Raw genomic sequence first — 25718 nt, 5'->3', positions numbered from 1 at the left:
TAATAAAAAAATTGCATATATCATAATATATCATCACAGAAAAAAAAATCTCAGAAAATGTCGCAAATATGTTTTTATATATAAGAAATATTCGATATAATTAATCTCTCCTGTATATATTATTTCTTAATTGTAAATATGTATAATTTGTTTATGTCGGTTCCTTCAGTTTTATTCTTTATTCTTTTCTAAGAGAATTGTTTCTTTTTATTCGTAAGTATATAAATCATCGAGAGAAAAATTATGAAAAGGATAGAAGTGATTATACAACAAATTTAATATGATACCTTGCGAAAGATTCTATTGTCTTTTGAGGAAGTTGAGGAAGTGAGATTTTCTCCCGAGATATTTGCAGCTTCCGTTACAGCTAGTTGATAATCGATTTCGCTGCTCCAGGAATGCCGCCTCTTCAAGTCCACTAAAACAAAAAATAATAGATTTGAAATAGATTAAAACAGAAATAACATAATTTTAGAAAGATTTAATAAATAAACAGACATCCTACAGACATGTGCAAAATAAAGAATACACTTTCACAATTCACAGAACACGTTTTCACAATTCTACTCTTATATGATAATTATTAAATTAAACAATAAACAAAATAAAGAGGTTTAAAAATAATGATGTAATTGCTATTATATCAAATTACTACTATTTTTAAACTCATTAAATCATAAAAAGCTTTTTGTATCATATATAAACATGTGTAGGTAAAATCTAAAATGCATAATTTTACCAATATAATTCTGTAAGATAATTACATACAAATAAATACAATTAGTTAATAATTAATAGAACTAATTTTAAAAAATTTACATTTCTCCTTCTTCTAAAAGTACTATAAAGGAATAAAAGGAGAGAAACGATAAAAAAAATATAAAATCGATTAAGTCAATTGTACAAAAATTTACGATTTATATTCCAGCTTATTCTTTTTCTTTCGGTTCCGAGCCTGATTTCGGAAAATAATATAATAACATTATTTATTTAATAATGGTAATATATATATATTTATAATATTTATTTAATAATGATAATATTATAATGTTAATGTCAAATTATAGAAATAATTGAATTTGGAAACAATATCATATACACGCGCAAATTAATTTTTAAGAGACTTTTTGAAAGAAAAAATATCTCAAAATAATTAATATCATTAAAAACAAAAATACTTTTCATATCAAGAGGTTTTGTTGACAATTTAGATATTATTGCAAATGTATATTTCAAATACATTTATGTATGTTTATATATGTACATTCGAATGATGCATAATCGGGCGACGATTGCTCTGCACGCATCTGATAAACACGTGCCAAGTAGCAGCCGATATACGCGTGCGATTTTTAATATAGTATGAATAAAATGTTTGTGTTAAGATCTTATGTATGATGTGTGTGTGTGTGTGTGTGTGTGTGTATTTATTTATTTATTTATTTTTTGTTTCGCTGAAATTTAATGCACACACATTTTTTTAATAGAAATTAATTCTCAAATTTTTCTTACTTTTTTTCCCATTTCTTCGCCTTTCTCTCCTCTTCTCTCTTCATCTTAAGAAATAATTTGTTCGTGCAATAAAATTTAATCTCTAAATAATCATTTTATCTAAAGATAGAATCATACAAACTAAAATGTCAAAAGTACACAAGATGTGTTCATTTTTCAGACACAATATGTGTTCATTTTTCAATATTTAAAATTCATGTTTTTGCAAAACAAAATATCTCAAATTAAAAAAATTCAATTTATAATGTCGGTTTATGCACAACGTATTACTTTACACACACGCGCGCAACACACACACACACACACGCACACACACATGCATTAACATGTTATTGTTCCATTTAACATGAGATCAATCTCTTAGATATAATATACATGTATACTTTGGCGCATGGAGGATCGCTTGTCCTCAGTCTGTCCTATCTGTTCTGAATAAGTCGTGAAAATTACTGGCAATTTTTTTGCGGCTCGTAATGAATCCAGCATTCTCGGACGTGACGTACATACAATCCACTCGGATCTACTATGAATCCTCGTTTTCCCCGAACCCGTTGCCATCCGGCGAGCTCTTGTCAAGTTTCTCCGACGCGGTAAAAGATACGAGAGCGACTCTTCGTGGACGTCGTTTGACATTTGTATATCGGTGACGAGAGAAAAAAATTACAGGAAGAAATGGGAATTACCTGCGTTATGCGACGGCTTCCGCTTTTTTGGCTTGCCGATAATAGCGGAAACTGATTAACATTTAACGCTAATCACTGCGAGATTAGCTGCATTCTCGCATTCAGATCACGTGATACCTCGAAGTTAAGTTTATTGCCATTGTTGCAGCTGATTCTAAGCTTCCGCATCTTCAATCTTCCTATTTCTCTTCTGGAATCTTTCGCGCTTTTAAGAATCTCTTTGAAATTGTTTTCTCCCTCCCCTCAACTTCTTTCCCTCCAACGATTCTACACTCGCACTGACTAGAAATCACTTTATTCGAGTAAAAAAGATAAAAATTGAGAGGAGACGAAGAAAATAGACGCAATATCGCACTTCTCCCGCACTTTTCATCGATCACAGAATGCAGATGGCAAAATTGCAGATGCGCTACAGATTCACCTACAGATGCAGCTCTGACTAGACTAAACGCGCTCGTTGCAGCATGTCGAGTAGTACTCTAGGAGAAGAGAAATCCGGAGAGAGAGAAAACGGGATAAAGAAAAAGAGAAAGAGAAGGTAATACCCGGTGCCTCGATTGGTCCATGTTTCCCGCGAAAACGAATCGGCCAATCGCCGTGACCATGTAATTGTCGGTTATCAGGCCTCGCAAAAACGACCCTGGCTTCGGCTCGAGTCTCACGAAGCCGCCCCTTCGCGTTCATCCGGTAAATACGCACTTTTATCGGCCAAACAAAAATTAATTGTCTATTGCTATTAATTATCATTGCCATAAATTAAATTAATGGAAAATCGAAATATCATAGCGATTATAATGTGATCTCGAATGCTATAATTGTAAAATCGACTTACAATTAACAAACTTCTTTAACACAGATGATGTATAATTGATAATTAAAACATTAAATCTTGTTTTTCGCTAAATTTAAGATTAGAAACACCATGTAATGTGATGTAATTTATCATTGATGTATAAACAAGCATCAAAGTTTTATTATATAAATTAAAATGAAATGACATACAGATATGTCTATTTTTTCACTTTCTTTCTTATCTATTTTTTATTTTATCGATTAAAAACTAAAATAAAACAAAATTAAAATAAAAGATAGTATATGCCAATTTTTTTTATTTTGAAAATTTAGAAATTTTATTATTATCAATATTGTTCTGTTATGATATGTTATTATATTTATTACATTAATTTTAATTTGGTAAGAATTGAATGAAATACATATATACAATCACACATACATCTGTAGTCAAAGAAATCTAAGTTTTTTATTCGCTCATGCAACAGATGCTTAATATATTGCGTTTAATTTATTATATTTTTTTAACTTAGATTTTTTCCCCTCTCTTCTTCTGTCTTTCTCCCGCCATTTCCTCTCCTCTCTCTTCCTACTTTTCTTATTTTTTTACTTTCTCTCTCTCTCTCTCTCTCTCTCTCTCTCTCTCTTATCGGTTTATGCTAGTATAATTTATAATTTCACAATTTTTGCAAGATTTGCTTTGACGTCTCTCGTCATGTCTGAACGGATGAATAACTCTTTCGCGAAAGAGGAAAAAAGGGAGAAGATGGGCGGCTTGTAAGTGGTAGGTCGAAGAGCGGCGGGGTAAGGAATCGAGGCGGAGGAGGGCCCACCGACCTCTGACCCCCTTGGGAACCATGAAGAATCCGAGGGCCGCGCGGCCGGGAAAGAGACTCGGGAATCCGGTCGAGACCCACCCGGCCGAAATACTTGCACGCCGATTACACCACTGTCGACGCAACCACTATTGACGGATTTCGATTGATCGCAAATTAATTCGTCGCGAAAAACAATCGAGAGAATCAATGTATATGTGCGCGATTTGTAAACTAGATTTGAGACAAGTAGTATTATAAATATGTAATGACAAATAACAGAAAAAAGAGCTTGTTGTTAAGGGTATATAGTATATAGTATAAAGAATATTTTAAAAAAAGAGATGTTGAAAAAGCAAAAAGATACATTTATATGTATTTATGTCTATATTTTTATAAAAATATGAAAACTAATATTTTTATATACATTCTCGTTTTATATACTTTTACATTTTAATTTTTTGTGTTTTGCCATTTCTCTTCATCTTTTATCAACAATATTCAATAAGAAAAATGATATTATTAGATTAATATTAGAGTCTTGTTAGAGATTTCCTTCATATTGAAAATATTATAGATTATGGGCTATTATGATATAAATTATAAACTACATCTAAGAGAGAGAGAGACTAAAGAAAGAAGAAATTAAATACATATATTAATACTATTCGAACATTGCTCTGGATTAGTCGCATAATAAAATCAAAATTTTTATATATATATATATATATATATATATATATATATATATATATATATATTGCACATATACATCCAACTATCTAAAATGAAAATAACGTTTGGTAGCAAAAGTTAGAGCATTTCATCAATTCGTGTATGGAAGCAGCGACAAATTTCGATTCTCACGAATGGATCCATGCCATGGTTAACATATATTTTTCTTGGCACGCATTTTTTATCTTAATCCCAAGCGAGCAAAGATTTAAGAGAAACGAGCGACCAAGATACAGAAAGTGCGTGAGCGTGTAATGGTGATTGAATGCAGCTAATGGCCATTCCGTACACAAGACTCGCCGTACAAATCCGTCGAGATGTACGTTATAACCGCGGCATAATATTTACCGGGTGGTAAACAGGCGCGTATAAATGTCGAGAGTATTTGAGAGAGAAAGAGAGAGTATGCGTATGCGTATGCGTGCGTGTGTGTGCGCGCGTATCCGCGCGCAGAAATCTGTTGCGAATCTGATCTTCTATCACTAGAATCAAGTCCAAGAATTTGGAAGACGTATTAAACGATAAAAATTTCCCAAGAGAAATGACAAAAAAATCATCTCTATAAAATCCAAGAAATATTCAATTTTACTCCATTATAAACATTCAAAGAATGTAAAATAAAAAAATTAGATTTAATTATTAATTTCATTTACATATTTAATTTGCTTAAAATATTAAAACTTTCTCTTTAGCTCTTAAAAAAAAATTGGCAATAATAAGGATTTATTTCATTTTTTTTTTCTACTTTATTCTCTATTCCTTATCGATAGCTCTTGTATGATGGAATATGAACAAATAAAATATTTATAATAACAACATTTTGTAATAACAAAATTAAGAAATGTTTCTCGTAAAGGAGATATATATTTCTCATCGTTGAATTTATCGTCGTAGCAAAATTCCACGCTACGGCGTGGCTGATTATTATTAATGCGCCATGCGCATTTTACGATTTAATTGCGCCTGAAGCCGAGATGTACGTGGCCCGGTATACTTTGATTTATGACTTCACGCCACTTAGGTCAATATGCTACGTTATTGCGTGTGTCGCCATTTTATATCCCGATAGTTTCCCAGATTTGATCTTTTTATTCTCAAAAAATATTTCTAGAAATTGCACAAATCTTCGAAACGGATTCAAAATTAGTCAAAAGAATCCTTTTTGACCTGCAAACTAACAAACAAATTCGAGTCATTAATGGATTAATTTATGATAGAGATATTTTAGACAATGTGATGAAGTGAAAGAAAATTGAAGGACAAGAAAGATCAAAAAAGAGAAAATGGTAGAGATAGAGATAGGAATTCGGGAGAGGGGGAGGAGCAAAGAGGGACAAGATCGACCTATGACCCGAAAGTTTCCGACGCGTCTGATTCCTGAAATGTTTGCGCGCACCTTGTAATCACGGCCCGGGCCTGTCCAGGTCCCTTCACTACACTATTTCATTCCCTCTATCTCTGTCTCTCTCTCTCTCTCTCTCTCTCTCTCTCTCTCTCTCTCTCTCTCTCTCTCTCTCTCTCTCTCTCTCTCTCTCTCTCTCTCTCTCTCTCTCTCTCTCTTCCTCATTTTCGTTTTCTCTTTTTTTTTCTTCTTTGTGGCCGCGTAATGGATATCTATAATTTAAATCTGGCTCGAGAATAAGCGGTAGAAAATCATTGTAATTAATATGGTGTACATGCGCCTGTGTAAGTACACGAGAATATACATGGCTTGCTTTAACCATTGAGGCAAAATCAGAAAAAAAGCCAGATAAAGATGATCGATTGATGCAAGGAAAGAATACGGAAGCTTCTGCGATCTCAGAAATTGTTTTTTTCGCGGCTCTATTATTGTATCAGATATTTTCATATTTTTTATATTTCAAATAGATTTGAACTTGTAAAAAATTAAAAATTTGGAAAATATCATTCACAAAAAGCACATCGTATATAATTATATATATATCAAAAAATGTTTAAATAATATATTATTAAAAATGTCTCATTTATTAATAATAATGAACTAATATAATATTAAATAATAATAAATGTATATAATTAATATATTTTTACATATATCTCATTCACTCACTCACATACACACACACACACACACACACACAACGCGTTGTCGGAAAGTTTTGTTACTTATTTATTTCTATGTTTATTTATTTCATAATGTATATTTTACTTAAGAACTTAGAAAAAACATTTTTTTGAAAATTTTCTGTTAAGGAAAATTTCACGAACAATCTGAAATGTGTGTATATGTATATACATGTATGTGTATGAGTATGTGTAACATAATATAAATAAATTTTCGAGTTAAAATCTTTTGATTTAATACTATTAAATTAACTCTAAATATAATTATTCTAAAACATACACTGCCTCGAATTAAACTCTCAGTCATGATATATGTTTTATATAAATAATATAATATAAATAATATAAATGTTTATTTAGAAATATAGACATACAAGAGAGTTTTTCGAAAATATATATATAACGAAAATACATATTTTCGTTTATACATATATAAATGGAATTATATATAAATTTATAAAATTGCAATTTAAAAAATTAAAAATTAAAAATTATATATAATTAAAAATTCAGAAAGAATAAAAATATTTTTTTGTAAATGTGGATTAATGATTAGATAATATTTAGAGAAAGTGGAAATATTTACTTTAAATTACATGTACATGTGTGAAAATTTATAATTTTTAATTTATATATTTTGAAATCTTTCAGATTATATTTAATTATAAAAATTAAAAAAATTTTTTTTTAGAATGTTACTTTGCTTTTAATATTATGTATGTACTAACTATTTAGAAAAAGTCAGAAAATTGATTTTTGTCATGAAAATATAGATATTCTATGAAAGCATTAAAAATCTCTTATTTTTATCGAAGATTCTTTAACGATACTATTCTCAATTCTTTTATCGAAATGATGCAAAATAATATAAATTAAAACGCCAAAAACTAAAACACGCGACGGGAGAAATAAGAAATAATTTTCCTTATTCTCTTTGCGGCTTGATTCGCATATCTATAACTACTTTATAGGCGGCATAAATCACGAGTATGTATGTGAGTGTGAGTGGGCGGAAAACCACACAGTACCACATAACCGCACGCCATAAATTTCATACATGTTCATTGTGGTTCGTTTGAGCAGCATGAACCCGGCATGAACCCGATGATATAGTCCATGCGTTCGCGCGCGGTGGCCTCTTCCTTTTTAAATTTTCTCTCTCTCCCTCTCTCTCCCCCCTCTCTCTCTTTCTCTCTCTCTCTCAAGATTATTCGTATACATGAAATCTGTATTATATAATTTCAAGATTTCACAACATATATATACATTGTTTTTATTATATTTTCATACTTAAGTTCACGTTTCAAACTCTATATTGTTGTTTGAGTAATTATATATACATATATATTACATATACATATATTTGTAAAAAAATTTCTTTAATATTTTTAATAATTTTTTTATAATTTAGAATTATATTGTATCTATCCTTTGAAGTTAATCTTTTCCTGATTAATATTAAATATCTTTAAAGCTAAGAGTTTTTAGGCAATTATTTAAAACAGATTAGCTTTTTATCTTTTTATAGTTTAAATTTTAAATTACTTAAGATAATTTTATTTTGACTTTAAATTAAGTAGAGGAAATCATAAACTAAATTCGTGTTATACATAAACAGTTTAAATTTGTATCACAATTCATCACACTCATCGGAATACATTGCATCATTCATACAACTCGTGTTTATTGAATAGAATTACACGTGTTTTTTAAATTAAATTGATTTTAAATTGAATTGAATAAATTGAATCATAAGCACTTAGGTCTTAATTTTCATCCTCGATTGTGAGAGAGAAAATTATGATCTCAAATTAGAAAAATTTCCAAATAGAAGCCAAGCTGCTGTAAATCATAATTGTCCTTTCGTTTAGAAGCGTGCTCTCAAAAAGCGACGATAACATAAATCAACAAAAGGGACACACATCAATGATATGTTGTAAATTTGCTATTGTTTGTAACCGTAAAAATCGCATGTGTTTTCATTAATTAATGTGATTCTTTTTTAAATTTTACTGATTATAAAAGCAACGCTAAATACAAAGAAGCATTTTAGCATTTCAAACGCTTAAGCGTTACTAGATTTGGAGATCCCTATAATATACCCTATAATATACCGAGGTTCTAAACGCAATTTGATTTTGAGAATTTTTAAGAACTTTTTTTATTTGAAAGTCCTCTACAATAACTGAGAGACTCTAAACACATGCTTACTGCATCTAATAAAAAATCTTTGATTATATTTTGATAATATTTGATTATATATTAAATACATACATATGTAGGTTATTAGATAATTCTTGCATTACACTAGTTTCTATAAATTTTAGAAATTTAAGATGAAATATAAATCAATTAATATTTATTTACAGGAGGATTTTTTTACATTGTGTGATAATCATTTTCAAATATATCTCACACAATGTAAAAAAATCCTCAATAAATATTAATTGATTTATATTTGAATACGAAAGTACTGATTACAACGGAAAAATTGTTATTTTGAAAAATTATTAATAAATAAAGTTGTATCGCGTAAAACTTATCTAATAATCTGTCCGTATTTGTAAGATAGAATTGATATGGTATTGCATCAGAACAAAGAAATTCGTATTAATTAGCGAATACAATCTTTGCTCAAAAAATATTCAAGATAATTGCATTAAAGTAAGTGTAAAAATGAGATAAATATATAAATAAGATTTTTTCGAACACTCTCTTACCGTTTGGAGTTTGTCTGCAGAGTCTAGCGAACATCTTTTAGTTTGTGAAGAAATCTCTTCCTGCAACAAAAAAATTACTTTTATGAAAAACGCACACACAATATATATATAAATATGTTAAAAAGTTACATATAGTATAAATGTGTCAGATTTGAAATCTTATAAATTAGCTATAAAAAATCCTACATATATGTATGTGTGTGTGTGTGTGTGTGTATACGTATAATTTTAATATTCTAAAAAATATTGGATAAATTTGGATGAATATACAAAGTTTTAATTCCCTAAAATTATATTTTATTTTCTAAACATACATTTTAAATTATTATCGATCTTTCTATTCATAATTTATAGGGAGAGATTGAACCCTGAAGGAAAACATATATATAATATTATTAATAAAATAGAAATTATAATATTATATAAATATATAATATTATTATAAAGTAAAAGATTATAAAAAATATTCTTAACTAAGTATAGAAGTATAATTTATGTCAGTTTGCTATAATAAATAATAAAATTTCCGATAATAAATATATAATAAAGATCGCGACTGGAGAGAATAATAGTAAACTTCAATTTATTAAAATGTTCCATGTACTTACTTGTATACTATTCGTTATATTCAGCAATGTTCTTGTTTATAGTGCAGATCCGATGTATATATATATGAAAATGTACAATTTTGTGATTTGCACACTGTTTTCGAACTACTATACATGACGATAATAATCACTTTCTACATAGAATGACTTTCGAATGACTAATTCAAAACTCTTCATCACAAACAAGTCAGCTTGTTACTGTAATATTCCCATTTTATAGTCATAATCTTTTTCTTTTTTTTTATCAGTTGGATTCTTTTTACATCATATTATATATGATATGAAGTTTAAATTTTGGCAAAATTTCTGACGATTTCCCTGTTTCTTTTTTAATTCTGTTTTTTTCTTTTTCTTTCTTTTCTTTTTGCAAGATCTAACGATGATTTTAGCTGCTCTCTTATATTATGGAATCATCGACCTAGAATTTACAGTTTAAAGCGAGCTCCACGTCATCGAAGATTGCGATGACACAATATTCGATATGAGAAATTATCTATATTTTCAATCTTATGTCTTACTTATGTTTTAAATTAAGAAGAATTCAAGAATATTGTCCTGATAATTTACATTTTTTAGAGATTATTTTTCCTCTCTTACTTCTCTTAATTTTTTCATCAAAATTAAATTCTTTTATTTGTGTCTCTATTAATTTAATTTCCTTGATTTTCCTTTTTCAATAAACATAAATATTTAACTTTTTAAATAAATATATATTCAATAAACATAAATATTTAACTTTTTAAATAAATATAAATATTTTCGAATGAAAAGTACGATAACGATCGCGGCAATCTATATGCGTCCCACCATTGATTCCTGGCGCGCGCGTGTTAACGTCGACGTGATCCTACTGCCGAGGCGACGAGACTCGCTAATCGCCTTTCTCCTCGATGAGCAGAGGATTCTTCGCTTGCTTTGCGTTCTCCTTTACTTGCGGAAATCCATTCGTTGCAATACTATCGATTTACACTGCTCGATAAGAGTCTCAACAAAACACGTAACTCCGATTTGAATACCGCGCAATCTAACGAAGATTTTACAATGATGTTATAGGATGATGCCTCTCTATCTTTTATCTACAATTTAATGTCGAAACTGGGATGCTAATTTTCCTTTAGAAAAAAAATTTAGGAATAATAATTAAAATCCCCAAATACAAATTTATAAATTCTTATGTATGCACGTGAAAGGAAAAAAAGTAAGAGAGAGAGAGAGAGAGAGAAAATAATTATTAAAATAATTAAAATATTAAATAATTTAAATATTTAATAAATTTATAATAAATATAAAATAATTTAAATATTTTATTATATGAAAATCTGAAACTATTTCATGAGAAAATCTTGAATATAGAATATGTAGTAATTGAAATCATTAATCATTAAAGAAGAAAACTATATTTTTAAAGAAAAAATTAACTCCGGATTGTGAACAAAGAATTTACAGATAAAAGAAATTGCGATAAATTGGCAAATTAATTTCTATTAAGTTATAATTTAAACTAAACACTTTCTGATAAAGATTAAAATAGAGATTCTCGATTAGATAAATAAACATAAAAAACATATAATATGAAAAAAAATCGATATAAATAAGAGATTGTAATTTTTCACAGTAAAACAATTTTTCAAATAATTAGATTGCCATGATCTTAAAATATTATTTATCTATTATTTTTTCACTCATTATTTTGCGTATGTATATATAACAAGGGGTTCAACAAAGTTCTTTTCATAAAAAAAACTGATTTTACAAAATATTTGTTACTAATTTCACGAAGTTGCTACAGTAAAATATTTGTCACACCATTGTAACATCCTAATATCCATATTGTCCGTAATATTTTGTTCCATCGAAAAATATTTAATATTTCCTTTTATTTATTAAGTTTATACTAACTTTGTTAACACTATATTGAGTTTTATTCTCTCTCAATTAAAGTTCCAATAATAATATCAATCAAGGAAATTATATATTTTTTCTTGCTCTACAAAGCTAAATGACCAAGGCTATGATGTCACTTCTATATCGAAATTATGCTTACTCTGTTGTCCTCCGTCATTACTATCCATTATTCACATTATCTTCGATTTTGTCTCCTATTTAATAACTCAGTTATGATTTTCGAAGTTCGGATATTCGTATTATCCATGATGATTGTCGTCATTTCCAAAGATTATTTAAAATTTTGTCTTTCGCTCTCAAAATCTATTACTTGGCTAACTTTTCAGTTCTTGATATCCTGAGACTATTCACGTTATCATCGAGCAGTTTAAAAAGAGTATTTAGAATTCGCGTAGAGTTGAACGCGGGCGTAATAAGAGACTGTCCGCTGATGGCAGTAGCCACAGTACGTGCCCGCGAGCAGCGGCAACACAGGGCAGGATAAGACAGCCCCTCTCTTTTCTCATACACACCGGAAAGCTTCAGGCCCGGGCTCGACCTCCGCGAGCGAGCAGATCCCGCTGGCGCAGACCCTGCGGCACATTTAAGTGTTCGTTTTGGCCTCTCTGTCTATCTCTCTCTCCCCCTCCCCCCCCCTCTCTCATGCTCACTCGCTCACTCGCTCGCTCGCTCTCTCTCTCTCTCTCTCTCTCTCTCTCTCTCTCTCTCTCTCTCATCATGATTAGGCCTGCAATAAATAGACCGAAAGGGGTCACCACATACCACGAAGATCCTTTACAATCGATAAGGAAGCTAGAAAAATTCACACGTATTTGTATGTATTGGAAAAGAAGAAATTATCTTTTTATTATTTTTAGAAAACATCCAAGTACTTATATTTCTTAATTATTTTATTATTTTATTAAGAATTTTTAAGATTATATTGTGGATTATTTTGTTAAATATTTTGATATATTTTATCTTATTTTAAATATATATTTTATCTTATTTAATTCTATTTATTTTATTATCTTGAAATTTATAGTTTGACATTTTTTAGATATTATTTAACTATTTAAGTTTACCAAGTTATATAATAAAAATCAAATATATAAAAGTTAAGTTTATCAAATTTTTTTCAAAAAATATGTTTCCTAATATTTATGCGAAATTTATGATATTTATATGATATTATCTTTTAATTATAGAAAAATTTTTCAAAATAATACAAATAGATACAAATTTTTACCTTAAATATTTGTTTTACTTTTGTCACCCGTTTACTTACCTTATCACATTGGAACAATTAAAACGGCGGACCCAGTTTTTTCAACTTTTTCAGCAGTTCTGGTTTGGTTATTAACGCTTTCTGGATGGACTCGATCAACACTTTTGTTTGATTATATGGCGGAAACGGCATGCCTTCAAGATTGTAGACGTAAATAATACCTTCGATATCAGCGACTATCAATTGATTTCCGTTCGCTGTGAATTCAATAGCAACTAATCTCGTTCCGTTCGTTGAGCTTATCACAAAGGACGGGACATGTATTTTTCTACGAATATCCCATACACAAATCTGATCATTAACAATGCCGGCGATGATAGTTGAACATGTAGGACTCCAGCAGGCGCTTCTCACGCATGCCATTGCCGTCGACAGAATAATAAGTGGTTCGGTAAGACCTTCGGCCCAGATCCTCGTGCACCAATCAGCGCCACAAGTCAAAAATAATTTTCGGCAGAAAGGCGAGAACTCGAGAGAATAGATCGGGCCGTCATGCGCCAGGAAACTGTCCACATGTTGACGTAAATAATTTGTGGAACATCGATAAACACAACCTTCATCGGAACCGACGAAGTAAATATTACTGACGGTAGGATGCCTTCGGAGAAGAAGAGCGCCCGGTTGACGGCTAATGGGTACGTCATAGGCTACGCAGTGATCAATTCTAGAAATTCCGGCTACTTTACCTTCGACCCTATACAAGCGCATAATGTCTGTGGCAAAGAAATCCTCGCCAAGACGATAGCAATATATTAGACCGTCTTGATTACTGGTGTAGATCTGCTCTTGAAAGTTGAATTGCTCATCGCCGATCCACCACTGTATCTGTAACAAAAGTAAAGAATATGTTATCAATCTTATTATACAACGAAATATCATAAAACGTCGTCAAGTTCATTATGTATAATTAATGTTGGCAAAAAATTGCACTCCATTGTTTATAAAAATTGTATTATTGTTATAGCATACTACAAGTACTAAGGGATAAGAAGTAAAATATACAAAATAATTTAAGTGTATCTATGCCAAAATGATAATTGCATAAGTATATTTCGTATACGTAAAATATTATATTCTATAAAATAGTATATTAGTATAAAATATTATATTATATAAAATAGTATATTAGTACAATATATAATGTACAAATAAATGAGGACTACATATTCATAATATCGAAATTAGAATAATGATAGAGTGATGTTTAAAAAGCTATTTTTTACCTGCCAATGTGGTGAACAAGCCAATGATGTCTCCCTGCGACTCTGCCTGATGACATTCATCTCTTTACTGCTGACATCGATGATTTTTACACTACCATCATAGAAACCAATCGCCAAAAGATTCGGTCGCTCTTTGCTCCAATCAATATCGGACAGTGGACTGTCGAACATGTATTCGCGACCAGGCTGGCTAGGATTTTTGGCACACCAAATTAGCAACAGTCCATTCGTCTTATCGGAACCAGTCTTGGCGCCATAAGCGACGGCGAGAAGATTTGCATTAGCCGGACTACAACGGAATGCTGCTACAGGACGACCGCGCGTCATTTCACACGCATATGTCCACAGCAGATCTAGTCGGTAATCAAACTCCAGATCTAAGGCACATGGATCACGCTTAATCAAGCCAGTGAAGCGCTTTAACGCCATTGCGAACACATTGTTAGCGATTATGCGCTCCATTACGCATGCCGCATTTAGGAAACGTGTTTGTCGGCCAATGCGAGACAATTGCTCCTCGAAACTCACTTCTGGGATTGCTTCAGATTCGGGGAGCTTGTATTGGAGTTCCTGTCACAAATATAAGAATTATTTTTTGAAAGTATAGATCTACTTTGTAGAAATTTTTCTATATATTTCTTTATAAACACTGTTTATTTATTTGCTATTGATGAATACTTTTCCAAGTTATTAAATATTAATTTTTGTTTATTATTTTATTAACAGACATTATTATATTTTGAAGTATATTCAAGATTTAAAAATTAAAAACTTTTAATTCCAACTATTCCTTTATACATACAACTTTTTTTTAAATTTTACAATTTTTTTCCGTCCTATTCCTACTTTTTGGTTTTATAATGGGTCTGTTCTTTTTAGCTACACTGCTGCACTAGTGCAATAAGTTAGAAAGAGACAAACATACTTTCTTTCACTCTAACTAATTGCACTAGTGCAGCAGTGCAGCTAAAAAGAACAGGCCCAAAGTAAATGTTAAAATTCGTATTGGAGTTTATATTGATTAGAATTTTAATATTATCAGTTTAAATAAATTATATTGTGTAATTGTATAACTAAATTTAACAAATAAATAAACTAAATTTTTCTGTAATTAAAAATAAAACCATTTGTATCGTAAAATCAAATTATTAACTTATGTAATCACATTTACAACATGTATATATATATATATATGTACAAGTATTTTAATATACTATTATTCCCTATCTCTTCTTCTTTTCTTTTTACACACACACACACACATATATTTATCTATCTGTCTATCTCATTACATACTCTCCTATTATATTACACATTGCAAATATTTTTTTAAGATTCCAAAATAAATTTTATATAAAGTTTTTTAATAATTGTGCAGAAAAAAATTTTCAATAAAAAAAATCGTAGAATATTTGAGAAATTATACTATATTATGAAATTACATTATATATTCATTGAGCGATTTATTTCCGAAAATATAAATAAAAAATTTTGGAAAATTTTTTACCTGCGCTTCTCGCATCCGGATCATCGATTTCCTTGTATGTACAATCATACGTCCATTCTTTTCCGTCATCAATTCTGGTGCTGCATAAGTGTCATGAATCACCCAATTGTTCACAAATACATCCTGATTCTTACGAGGCCTCATGCCTAAATAAGTGCCTCGCGATTTTGTCAATACGCGTATTGTTTGCGTTTCAGCATTCAACAGCTTCCGATTCGAGCCCGGTCCTACTGTTACATACTCGTAATTCTTGTTTTCCTCTTGAACCATTTGTCCTTCAGGCGTTCGCAAATCCTCGGTCATCTGCGGCATCTCGAAAATGAAGTACGTCTGCGTTTCTTTCAATATGATTGTCACAACTTCTGGGCGATCTGTGAATATGGCCAAGTCATCGCTATAAACAAATAAAATCTCCATTATACGCATATATTACTTATTATTTATATCCAAATTTTACAATTCAATTCTTCACATTTTTAAATCAAATAATTAAACACGCGTACTATTTCTATTTAGCCGACCGACTCTTTTTCCCTTGATTCTATTCATGTATTAATAATGTGATGCGCATGCACATGCACATGTACAGAATATGCATTTTTAATCTAAAGTGAGAAAGACTGAAGATCCATAATTTTACTATGGCTAAAATATTAATAATATAATGGTAGGACAGAATGTAAGCTATAATAGTGCAGCGGATTAAAAATAAAATAAAGTAGCACTCTGAATATAAAATTTATATATTTATAACATTTCTAACAACTATAATTAACCAATTTGAAACTTTTTCCATGCAAATTTTTACGTATAATTTTACATTCATAAATTTCAAAACTAACTTTTAGATTCTAAGATAAAAAGTTTTGTAATTGAAATTCTCAATATTATACATCTATTGAAAATTTTTTCTACTTAATTCTAATTCTTTATTTTTTATGTCAAATACTAATTCAAAAGATATTACATTAATCATTATTACCTAGGTAGAAAAAATGGTGATGGTGCAACATCCTCATCCTCGTCAACGGGCAAAGATTCGTAAATCTGTGTCGATAACAAACTTTCCATTTGTAAATCGTCGGACGACATCGAGAAAGATCTGAAGAGGATGGACGAACTAGCTCCGAGACCGCTGATTCTCGAAGGAGATGCCATCAATTGGGAAGCGCTCTCCGTCTGGAATAGTCCCGTATTCTCCAAGGCAGTTATCTGGTTCTCATCAATGACGCCAAAGGTTGTGTGAAATAACGGTTTCGGTGTAACGTCGACGTTTTCGTAAACGACACGAAGCGCTTGACGTTGTTGAAGAAGCATCGAAGCAACATTCCGCTCGCATCCAATCTTGCGAGCTCGTCCAAATGCACCGAGCTTCATCTTGGACGAACTAATACTAGGAATCCTGGAGGTCCTATACGGTGATTCCAAGTCGCTGGGTTTCATTCTAAAAATATTAAATCAAGCAGATATTACAGATATTGAAATTTCATCGACAAGTTTTGGAGTATATTTGACGTAAACGTTTTCATTGTCATAATCGCCATTTTCTATGGTCTCTTGGAGATGTTTAATCAATATATACAGGAGGAATAAAAAATGTTTATATAATATTAAGTGTATATATATAATAAGATGTCAATTATAATCACATGTATATTTTTATCATATATTTATATTGCATATATATATTTATTATATATTATATATTTATTATATATATAATCAAGGCTTATTATTCCTACTTGCTTTTTTTTGCAAGGTATGAAGTAATTTCATTATCTTGCTTGTTGCATTTTCTCCTTGCTTTTACCTACCTTTTGACGTAATAGCGTATACGCACATGTTAACACACATTCTGTCATACACAAATATTTAGCATCATTACACATACACAATTTCCTTCCGTCTGTTATTAATTATTCAAATCTAATCTTTGTTTCCTTTTAATGAAAGAGATTTTCTTACCGTGTGTATAATCTTAAAATATTACATAGCGTTGTTTTACATTCACCTCGAGTTACGCGCGAACAAAACTTGATCAAAATTCAAATTTATCGAATCGAGGGTATAACCACTAACGCCATCTAATGCGCTCGACATAAATTTGGATAATCCATAATATTACCGCATCGATAAGAATGCTACCTGTCTCTCCATTCTTCATCGCTATAAACAATTTACTATCTGTACACCTGTACAGACATATGTATAATATATGAATGTGTGTGAATACATCAACGTTACTATGTTAATCAAACATCTCATTTGTCATTGATTATCATAATTATTGATTGTATCTTGCCACATGTAGAAATTGTCACGTCACCAATAAACTTCTTTCACGACCAGACAAGCACCAATCAACATCGGTACTGGCGTTGACCAGATTCCTTACGCGTCTCTCTCTCTCTCTCTCTCTCTCTCTCTGTCTCTCTCTCTCTTCTACATTGCTCGACCAACATCCTGTTCGCGGAATTATGTGTTTAGCGCACACGTAACGTGCTGTTTTTGCCGATCATCGCCATTTAATCGTTTGAGAAAATACATTTTGTGATACTTGTTCGATTTGTACCAGTTTGTAGTTTGCGACAAACAAGAGATTACGATTTCATTGCGTGAGAGGGCCAAGCCTGCCCTCCTCCTGGCAGAAAGTGAGTGATACGATTTTTATCTAGCATGTTGTATATACTTAGTTGTGAGAAAGGAAAAAGGATAAAATATGTATAAAATTGAAATTTAAAGAAGTATATATTTAAACTAATAAAAATGAATAAATATAATGATAGAAATAGAGAGAGGGGTTATGTTTGATATGAAAATTAAGAGAATGTGCAAATGTGGATGATGTGTAAATGTATGAATGGATAAGCGAAATGACGTATAAGATTGACGAAGGAGAGAGAGAATAAAAAGAAGAGGGGAAGAGAGAAAAGTAAGGAAAGAGACAGAAAACAAAAAATTATGTGTGATATAATGTGTGATCAAATATGTGAAAAGTTTAAGGAGAAATGTAAAAAAAAAAATATATATATATATATACACACACACACACACACACACATATATATATAATTAAAAAGTGCAGAAAAAAAATTGAATAATTGAAAAGTGGTGTATTGAAGGAAATTAAAGATTGAATAATAAGCGTTGAAAAGAGTAGATGTATAAAATACACGTGATAAGTAGTTGGTATTTATAATATGTATAGAAAGAGTGGTAATTTGTTATTTTGATGTGTATGTCGACAGACAACTAATAGATTTTCAATACTATTGGAACTGGTAATTTAGAGAAAAGAAAGAAATTAAACAGAAAAAGATTAAAAAATTGATAAGTAGGTTAACGATGTTGGCATGCATCTATAAAAATTAGAAAGATTATATATATATATATATATATATATATATATATATATATATATATATATATATAGCATACGCGCAATATGACATGTAGTGAGGTTATAGATGAAAGAAAAAGTAGTTTTGGATAGATTTACTATTGAGACAGATAAAGGTAAATAGTGCCTCGAAAGAAAATACAAAGAATAGGGCAATGACAGTTATGTTGTTATATAATAATGCATCAGTAACGATGTATGTAATCTAATGAGTATTACAAACAGAATGACGTGGTGAGGTAAATGTGTGTGTGTGTGTGTGGGGAAGGCGGAGGCGCACAAGACGATTTATTTTCGAGCTTGTCTTTCTACAAATTCAATGTGACAGGTGCTAGGATACATTTATAATTTCTTAAAGAATACATCACACACGAATTAATTATATCAAGTGATGAAAATTATTATTTTGTCATTTCTATTAAAGTTAGAACTGCACACACAATAAATTTGTGCCCGATTATATTAATTTTATCTTTTAACCACATATTCAATAAAAAAAAAAAAATATATATATATATATATATATATATATATGTATATATATGACTTCAAATTTCAATATTGAATGAGACTTTACACATGATTCGTGCATCTTACTAACAGTGTTTTTTAAAATTGGGTACGATACTTTGATCTTGATATTATCCTACAAATGTGTGTAAAATAAGAGTTTTTGTGCTTAAAGGACTTAATTTTGACATAATTTTATCAATTGTCTACTGTAATCAACATTTTTTGCATATATTTTTTTTTTCACCGCTAATATGATAACTGTATACTATCGATCGATGCCTAAGCAACATTCTTCTTTCGATAATTTTTTTTTCATGAACAAATTTTGGCATCATTCGCAAGTTTACATGTATACACATATATCTATGTTATATATCTCTATCTGTTTGAATACAAAATTTAAAAGTTACACAGTGATTGATGATTTTGTAAAAAATAAACCTCTTTGTTATATGCATTGTAAATTGTACACAATTATAATAATTTGCATATTATTTTAATTAAATTCAAAATTATAACAATAGATACAGTTTTTTTTTACACACATTATATCAATCCAGTCAACGCATTAATATTGAGTTTTACAAGTTATGCATCCATTTTATAGTTACAAATTTTCTACTGTGTAATTAGGAATTACGCAAATTTCCTTCTCCAATTGTTAAGAGTCATAATTATGCAAATTATTTTAAGATTATTATAGATAAATATTTGAGATGCATCGAATGATTATTCTATTATTTTTCTATAAATATGAGGATATTTGTGGAATATGGAATATATATGATTATAGAAAGTTTGAGAAGAATGAGTAGAACAAGGGAACAAGCAGGCCCGTCTAAATCATCGGGATCTGCAGGTTCTGCAGAGGAGAAAGAAAAGGATGATAGAATGTTCGAATGCAATATTTGTTTGGACACTGCAAAGGATGCGGTAGTCAGTATGTGCGGTCATCTCTTTTGGTAACTATTCATCCAATAATCGGAGAATGAAAAGTTATGTATGATAATCTGGGTAATATAAGTGATAACAATGCAGTTGGCCATGTTTGCATCAATGGTTGGAAACCAGACCCACCAGGCAGGTCTGTCCAGTATGCAAAGCTGCCATAAGTAAAGACAAAGTCATTCCATTATACGGACGTGGTGCCACAAAGCATGAGGATCCGAGGTATAATTTATTTTATTTGTTAAAATTAAAAATTATTATAGTTAATTAATTTCCATTTCATATCGCACGTCAAATTATATTACATTTATTAATATACAAAAAATATCTAGTAAAATCCTTTTGTGTGCTTTAAATATATATATATATATATATATATATATATATATATATATATATATATATATATATATATATAATAGGAAAACATTAAATGTTATGCTAAATAATATAATTTAGATTCAATTAATGAAATTTTTTTTTTCTCCCTAGGAACAACGTACCACCACGTCCAGCTGGTCAAAGATCAGAGCCGGAAGCTAATGTCGGCTTTAGCGGCTTCGGTTTCGGCGATGGTTCCTACATGTCCTTCGGCATCGGCACTTTTCCGTTTGCTTTTTTTACGTCAACTTTTAATTTTGGAGAAGCACGACCAAGTGCAGGTAATATTTGTCATAAGTGATGATGCATCAATGCAGAATGGATATACATATATAATGCATACATAATAACAAAATTATGATTTTATTTTTAGTTTTAATTTATGTATAAAATATTTTTCTTATTCATTTATATACATACGTACGTACATTATATACATACATACATATATGTGTGTGTGTATTTATGCGCGTATCTATTTATGTACGTATCTACACATGTATGTGTGTGTACGTATGTATGTACATATATATGTAAGCATATACATGAATAATACAAATTTATTTATTGTATAAACTTTCCAATTTTTTTTTACATTTACATTAAGGATTAAAAGAATTAATCAATTTTATAATCAGTCTAATGTTTCAGCAATAATTAAAATAACATTTGAAAGGTAATTAAATATTATTTATTTGTAGCTCCCAGAGGCACGCCACAATATGAAGAAGAGCAGTTTTTATCTAAAGTTTTTTTATGGTTAGCAGTAATATTCATCTGCTGGCTGCTGATGGCATAACATTGCTCCTAAATTTGAAGACACCCATCTGCTCGATAACTTGTAATATTTTCTCTTATTTATGATATTGTTTTTCATGATAATCATATTACATTAGTTTTTGTCTTTTTAAAATGAAAAAATACAAATTTATAAATATTTCAACAAACCATTAATTAAAACTTGTTTTTCCTTTGCTGTTCTCTAGAAAAGAAGAAAAATATGATGAGCATCTTGTCCACGCAAACTTTTTACACACTTTCGTCGGCATTTGCGTATTTCGAAGTAAGAAATAATTTCTCTCCAATTTGAACAGCTCTGATATTTCAGTATCATTCTTTTTATTCTATTTGTGTATGTATATATATTATATATAAATATATTATTTCTATATAAGAGAGAGAGAGAAACAGGTGCATGTAAATCGCTCTATTCAATTTAATGCATAACAAAATAATATAACTTGAGGAAAGATATAGAGAGGAATATTAATGTACATCGTTAAGATAAATGGCGCGGTTTTGCATGGAACTGCGGGTTTGAACAGTGTATATATGCATATAATCTAGAGTAAGATATGTTTGAATGATAATATATATTGTAATATAATATGACATAAAAATTGAATTCTCGCAAGACTATTAATGTCGTTCATTCTTTGATTTAATAATCCTCACTTTCATTTTTATGCTAGAAATTTACAATTTTTTTAAGTAATTTGGGATCTTGAGTTAGATTTATTTTTTTTTTTAACAACTATATTCCACTTCTATTCTATGAAAAGCCATTAATTAACATGTGTTCTTGCACATTCTCCTTTATATTTTTATTGATAACTTATAAAAATAATTTACAATTGTCCTTTATCTGTACATTTATGTTGTTAAATCAATTATAAGTTTTAAAATTTTACAAATAATATGTGGAAAAAGAGAGAGGGAAAAATAAACATATAATAAAATATTAAAAAATCGAATACATGCAAACAATATCTTGTTATGTCATAATATAATTTTATATGTAGAGTAAAATGGTAAGTAAAAAAAGATTATTAATTGCAAGTTATTATTGTATATTGTAAAAAGCACATATATTTTGACCAATAATTTTAAATTTTTAAATAATTGTACAATATTATTCTGAAGCTTAATTGAAGTCTAGTCAAGATAATTCTGTAGGGTTTTGTAGGTTTAAATCAAAATCTTTTAGAGAGAAACTCTACCAGATTATATATTTCATTTAATCTTTTCAAATCCAGTAATATATATATATATGTGTGTGTGTGTGTGTGTAAGTATATTACGCACGCGCACACACACACATCCATTCAACTGGTAAATTCAATCCTTTTGTAAAAAGTGAGCTGTTAAAGATGTGTTATAAGTTTGATTTTACAAATATCCTAATACATACATATATTGCAGGCTAATTGAAAGATGCTAACTATTGCATTGTTAAAAAATTAACATGATAATATAATAAAATTCCTTTGGAATGTGATAAAAATAAAGTCGTAAAAGTTTAAAGAATTACTAGATATAAAGAACCTTATAAAAAATACATGAACATACTAAAATACATAATTTCCTGGATATAGCAGAATCTATTATAGACTACAGCTCTTTAGAGAACTTTTTCTTTTTTTTTTGCTCTTTTCTACCATATTAAGGAGATGATAACAATTGAAAGAAGAAAACAATTTATACATCAAAAGATTCCTGATATCATTTGTAATTTTTTGTATGATATATTATTTATCTTTAATATTATCAAAACATGACTTTTTCTTATTTTGAATATCTATATATTATCCTCTACAAAAATATTTTAAAAATTATTATTAAGTATAAGATATAAGGATAGATGTGTATAAATTATGCACAAAACATAATTTAACAAGCTTTGCACTTAAAGATAATTTTTTAGAAATAATCTCTAAAGTTATTTATGACTAGGCTAGTGTTTTTTCACAAATATACATTACAACTTGAAGATTTACATTTCGTCCTTATTATCTTTGGATTTTTTAGTGAAACCTTTAGAAACTAATAGTTCATTACATTCTTCCCGAGTCAATCTAGACAAAACCAATCGTTCCACTTCCTGCAATATTTTCAGAAATTAATTGATGATAGGCAAATTATATTCATTACATCAAGTTAATGTTATTTTTATTGTCAAACCTCTTCATGTTCGTTGAATAGTACAAGCTCTGGTATTGCACCTTGTACATGTCTGAATTCCACATTGTTGCTATATATATTTATTAAGGGCATTTTCTAAAATTTCGCATTGCAATATGAAAAAGTAAAATAACTTAAGTTTAACAGAAATTTTGTAAGTAATTTACTTGTTATCCTTTCTGTTATATTTTTTCAATTTTTAATTTATTTTATGGAAAAATCATCTTTTATCAATTCATATGCATAAAAAAAAAACATAGCTAGGAACGTAGCGATTTGAGAACAAGAAATTGATGAACAGTACTAGCAGTTGGCTGAGATTCTAGTTTGGCCAAACTATATTTTAATGAAGACATAAAAAAGATTGCGCCATGCTATGACAAGTAGCTCAAACGAATTGAAAAGTAGTATATATAACTTTATATATAATAAAATGTTTTTTTCTGTTTTTAGTTTTATTTTGTAAACCTGTCAAAGATTGATTTTTAAAGGTCTCGTATATGTATGTGTATGTGTATACTATAATGAAAAACATTTTACTATATATAAAATAAAACAATCACAATTATAATTATAATGACACTATAAAGGATACTAGTTTGGCAAATCTTTAAAGATAAATTCCTTGACATCCGGCAGTCGGTTGAGCGAGCAGCCACTACAACTCTAAAAAATAAATAACATTATATATTATAGTATTATAATACATGAACAAATAACATTATATTACAATGTACCGGTCTCTGTAGGTAATGTACAATTACAATCCCTTTATACATAAAGTTACATTTAAATAATAACCACGTATGTCGTGTGATTATAATCCCATACAGCACAGAATACTGCAGCAATATTAATATTGTTGTAACATTGCAATATTGTTGCAATTTTCTGTGCGGTATGGGATAATATATAAAATTGTGTTCGCAGAATGTAATGTGATATTAACAATCACAATCGCGTCTTTTTTTTCTCTCTATTACAATTGATTTTATGTAAATATCGAATTTACCTCGACTCTCGCGGATGCGTAATAATTGTTCGCGGAATTTGCAAAGGAAACAAAGAAGAGTGCAAGTGTTAACACTGCGAAAATGTATTTAACAGTTACAGCGGACGCCATGTTATACATCATCCAATTTCAAAGTAGAAAGCAGAAATCATGTCATGTTTCATCACGCTTCGTAGTTTTTTTTTTGTAGTAGCCTTAAGCCGTAATCACATTACGGGTTGCGGGCTCGGTTGCAGTTGAAATTGACCAATCAGAACAAAGCAATTTGTCGGCCGGCTACTCTGATTGGTCAATTCCAAGCGCAACTAAGCCCGCAACCCGTAGGGCTCGTTCCCACTGAGCGCGTCACGCGTCGCGTCAACCAGCGTGAGCCAATCAAAACATCCCATTGTAATAACACGGAAAACATGTTATTACAATGGGATGTTTTGATTGGCTCACGCTGGTGACGCGACGCATGACGCGCTCAGTGGGAACGAGCCCGTAGTGTGATTATGGTTTAAGGGTTGTCTACAATGGCCGTAGCATAAGGTTGTAAGGCCGTAATCGTAAGAAATTGACCAATCCCAGTTGAAGTTCAAGAGAATAATCGGCCATTGTAGACGACCCTTTAAGGGTCGTCTACAATGGCCGTAGCATAAAAAAGGAAGC

At 29.9% G+C, this 25718-nt stretch overlaps 3 protein-coding genes across 13 annotated transcripts; 1 reads left to right on the top strand and 2 right to left on the bottom strand.

Moving 5' to 3' along the window:
- Positions 1 to 348: 348 nt before the first annotated feature.
- On the bottom strand, positions 349 to 18464 carry LOC145967014 (dynein axonemal intermediate chain 4). 7 transcript variants are annotated; one of them, XR_014437274.1, is made up of 7 exons: positions 17599 to 18464; positions 16835 to 17296; positions 15853 to 16246; positions 14346 to 14915; positions 13123 to 13947; positions 9343 to 9402; positions 349 to 418 (listed from the first exon to the last, which is right to left on the bottom strand). XR_014437274.1 is itself a non-coding variant. In XM_083091628.1 (6 exons), exons 2-5 carry the CDS (start codon positions 17293 to 17295, stop codon positions 13141 to 13143), a joined length of 2232 nt encoding a protein of 743 aa, XP_082947754.1. In that variant the 5' UTR covers position 17296; positions 17599 to 18464; the 3' UTR covers positions 12370 to 12427; positions 13123 to 13140. The 7 variants fall into 7 exon arrangements, 6 of the variants coding, with proteins under 6 accessions (XP_082947754.1, XP_082947720.1, XP_082947735.1 ...); XM_083091628.1 differs by lacking the exons at positions 349 to 418; positions 9343 to 9402 and adding an exon at positions 12370 to 12427; XM_083091594.1 differs by lacking the exons at positions 349 to 418; positions 9343 to 9402 and having other exon boundaries at positions 12769 to 13947; positions 17599 to 17707; positions 17818 to 18462.
- On the top strand, positions 18288 to 22513 carry LOC145967089 (E3 ubiquitin-protein ligase RNF185). Of its 5 annotated transcripts, none has more exons than XM_083091750.1 (6): positions 18288 to 18503; positions 20559 to 20727; positions 20804 to 20935; positions 21206 to 21375; positions 21796 to 21935; positions 22081 to 22513. In XM_083091750.1, the coding sequence occupies exons 2-5, from the start codon at positions 20573 to 20575 to the stop codon at positions 21891 to 21893; spliced, it is 555 nt and encodes a 184-aa protein (XP_082947876.1). In that variant the 5' UTR covers positions 18288 to 18503; positions 20559 to 20572; the 3' UTR covers positions 21894 to 21935; positions 22081 to 22513. The 5 variants fall into 5 exon arrangements, with proteins under 5 accessions (XP_082947876.1, XP_082947885.1, XP_082947892.1 ...); XM_083091759.1 differs by lacking the exon at positions 18288 to 18503 and adding an exon at positions 18631 to 18784; XM_083091766.1 differs by lacking the exon at positions 18288 to 18503 and adding an exon at positions 18798 to 18862.
- A 562-nt stretch (positions 22514 to 23075) lies between these two features.
- LOC145967107 (selenoprotein M-like) lies at positions 23076 to 25228 on the bottom strand. The gene is made up of 4 exons (XM_083091771.1): positions 25068 to 25228; positions 24651 to 24721; positions 24056 to 24125; positions 23076 to 23975 (listed from the first exon to the last, which is right to left on the bottom strand). Exons 1-4 carry the CDS (start codon positions 25188 to 25190, stop codon positions 23868 to 23870), a joined length of 372 nt encoding a protein of 123 aa, XP_082947897.1. The 5' UTR covers positions 25191 to 25228; the 3' UTR covers positions 23076 to 23867.
- Positions 25229 to 25718: the final 490 nt, after the last annotated feature.

The sequence above is a fragment of the Camponotus vicinus genome, unplaced genomic scaffold (assembly GCF_025532165.1).
Source record: "Camponotus vicinus isolate PSW18456_S1 unplaced genomic scaffold, iyCamVici1.0 SCAF_1, whole genome shotgun sequence".
NCBI lineage: Eukaryota > Metazoa > Arthropoda > Insecta > Hymenoptera > Formicidae > Camponotus > Camponotus vicinus.
The sequence above is the reverse complement of the archived record's forward strand: the minus strand, read 5'-3'. Positions and strand labels throughout refer to the sequence as shown.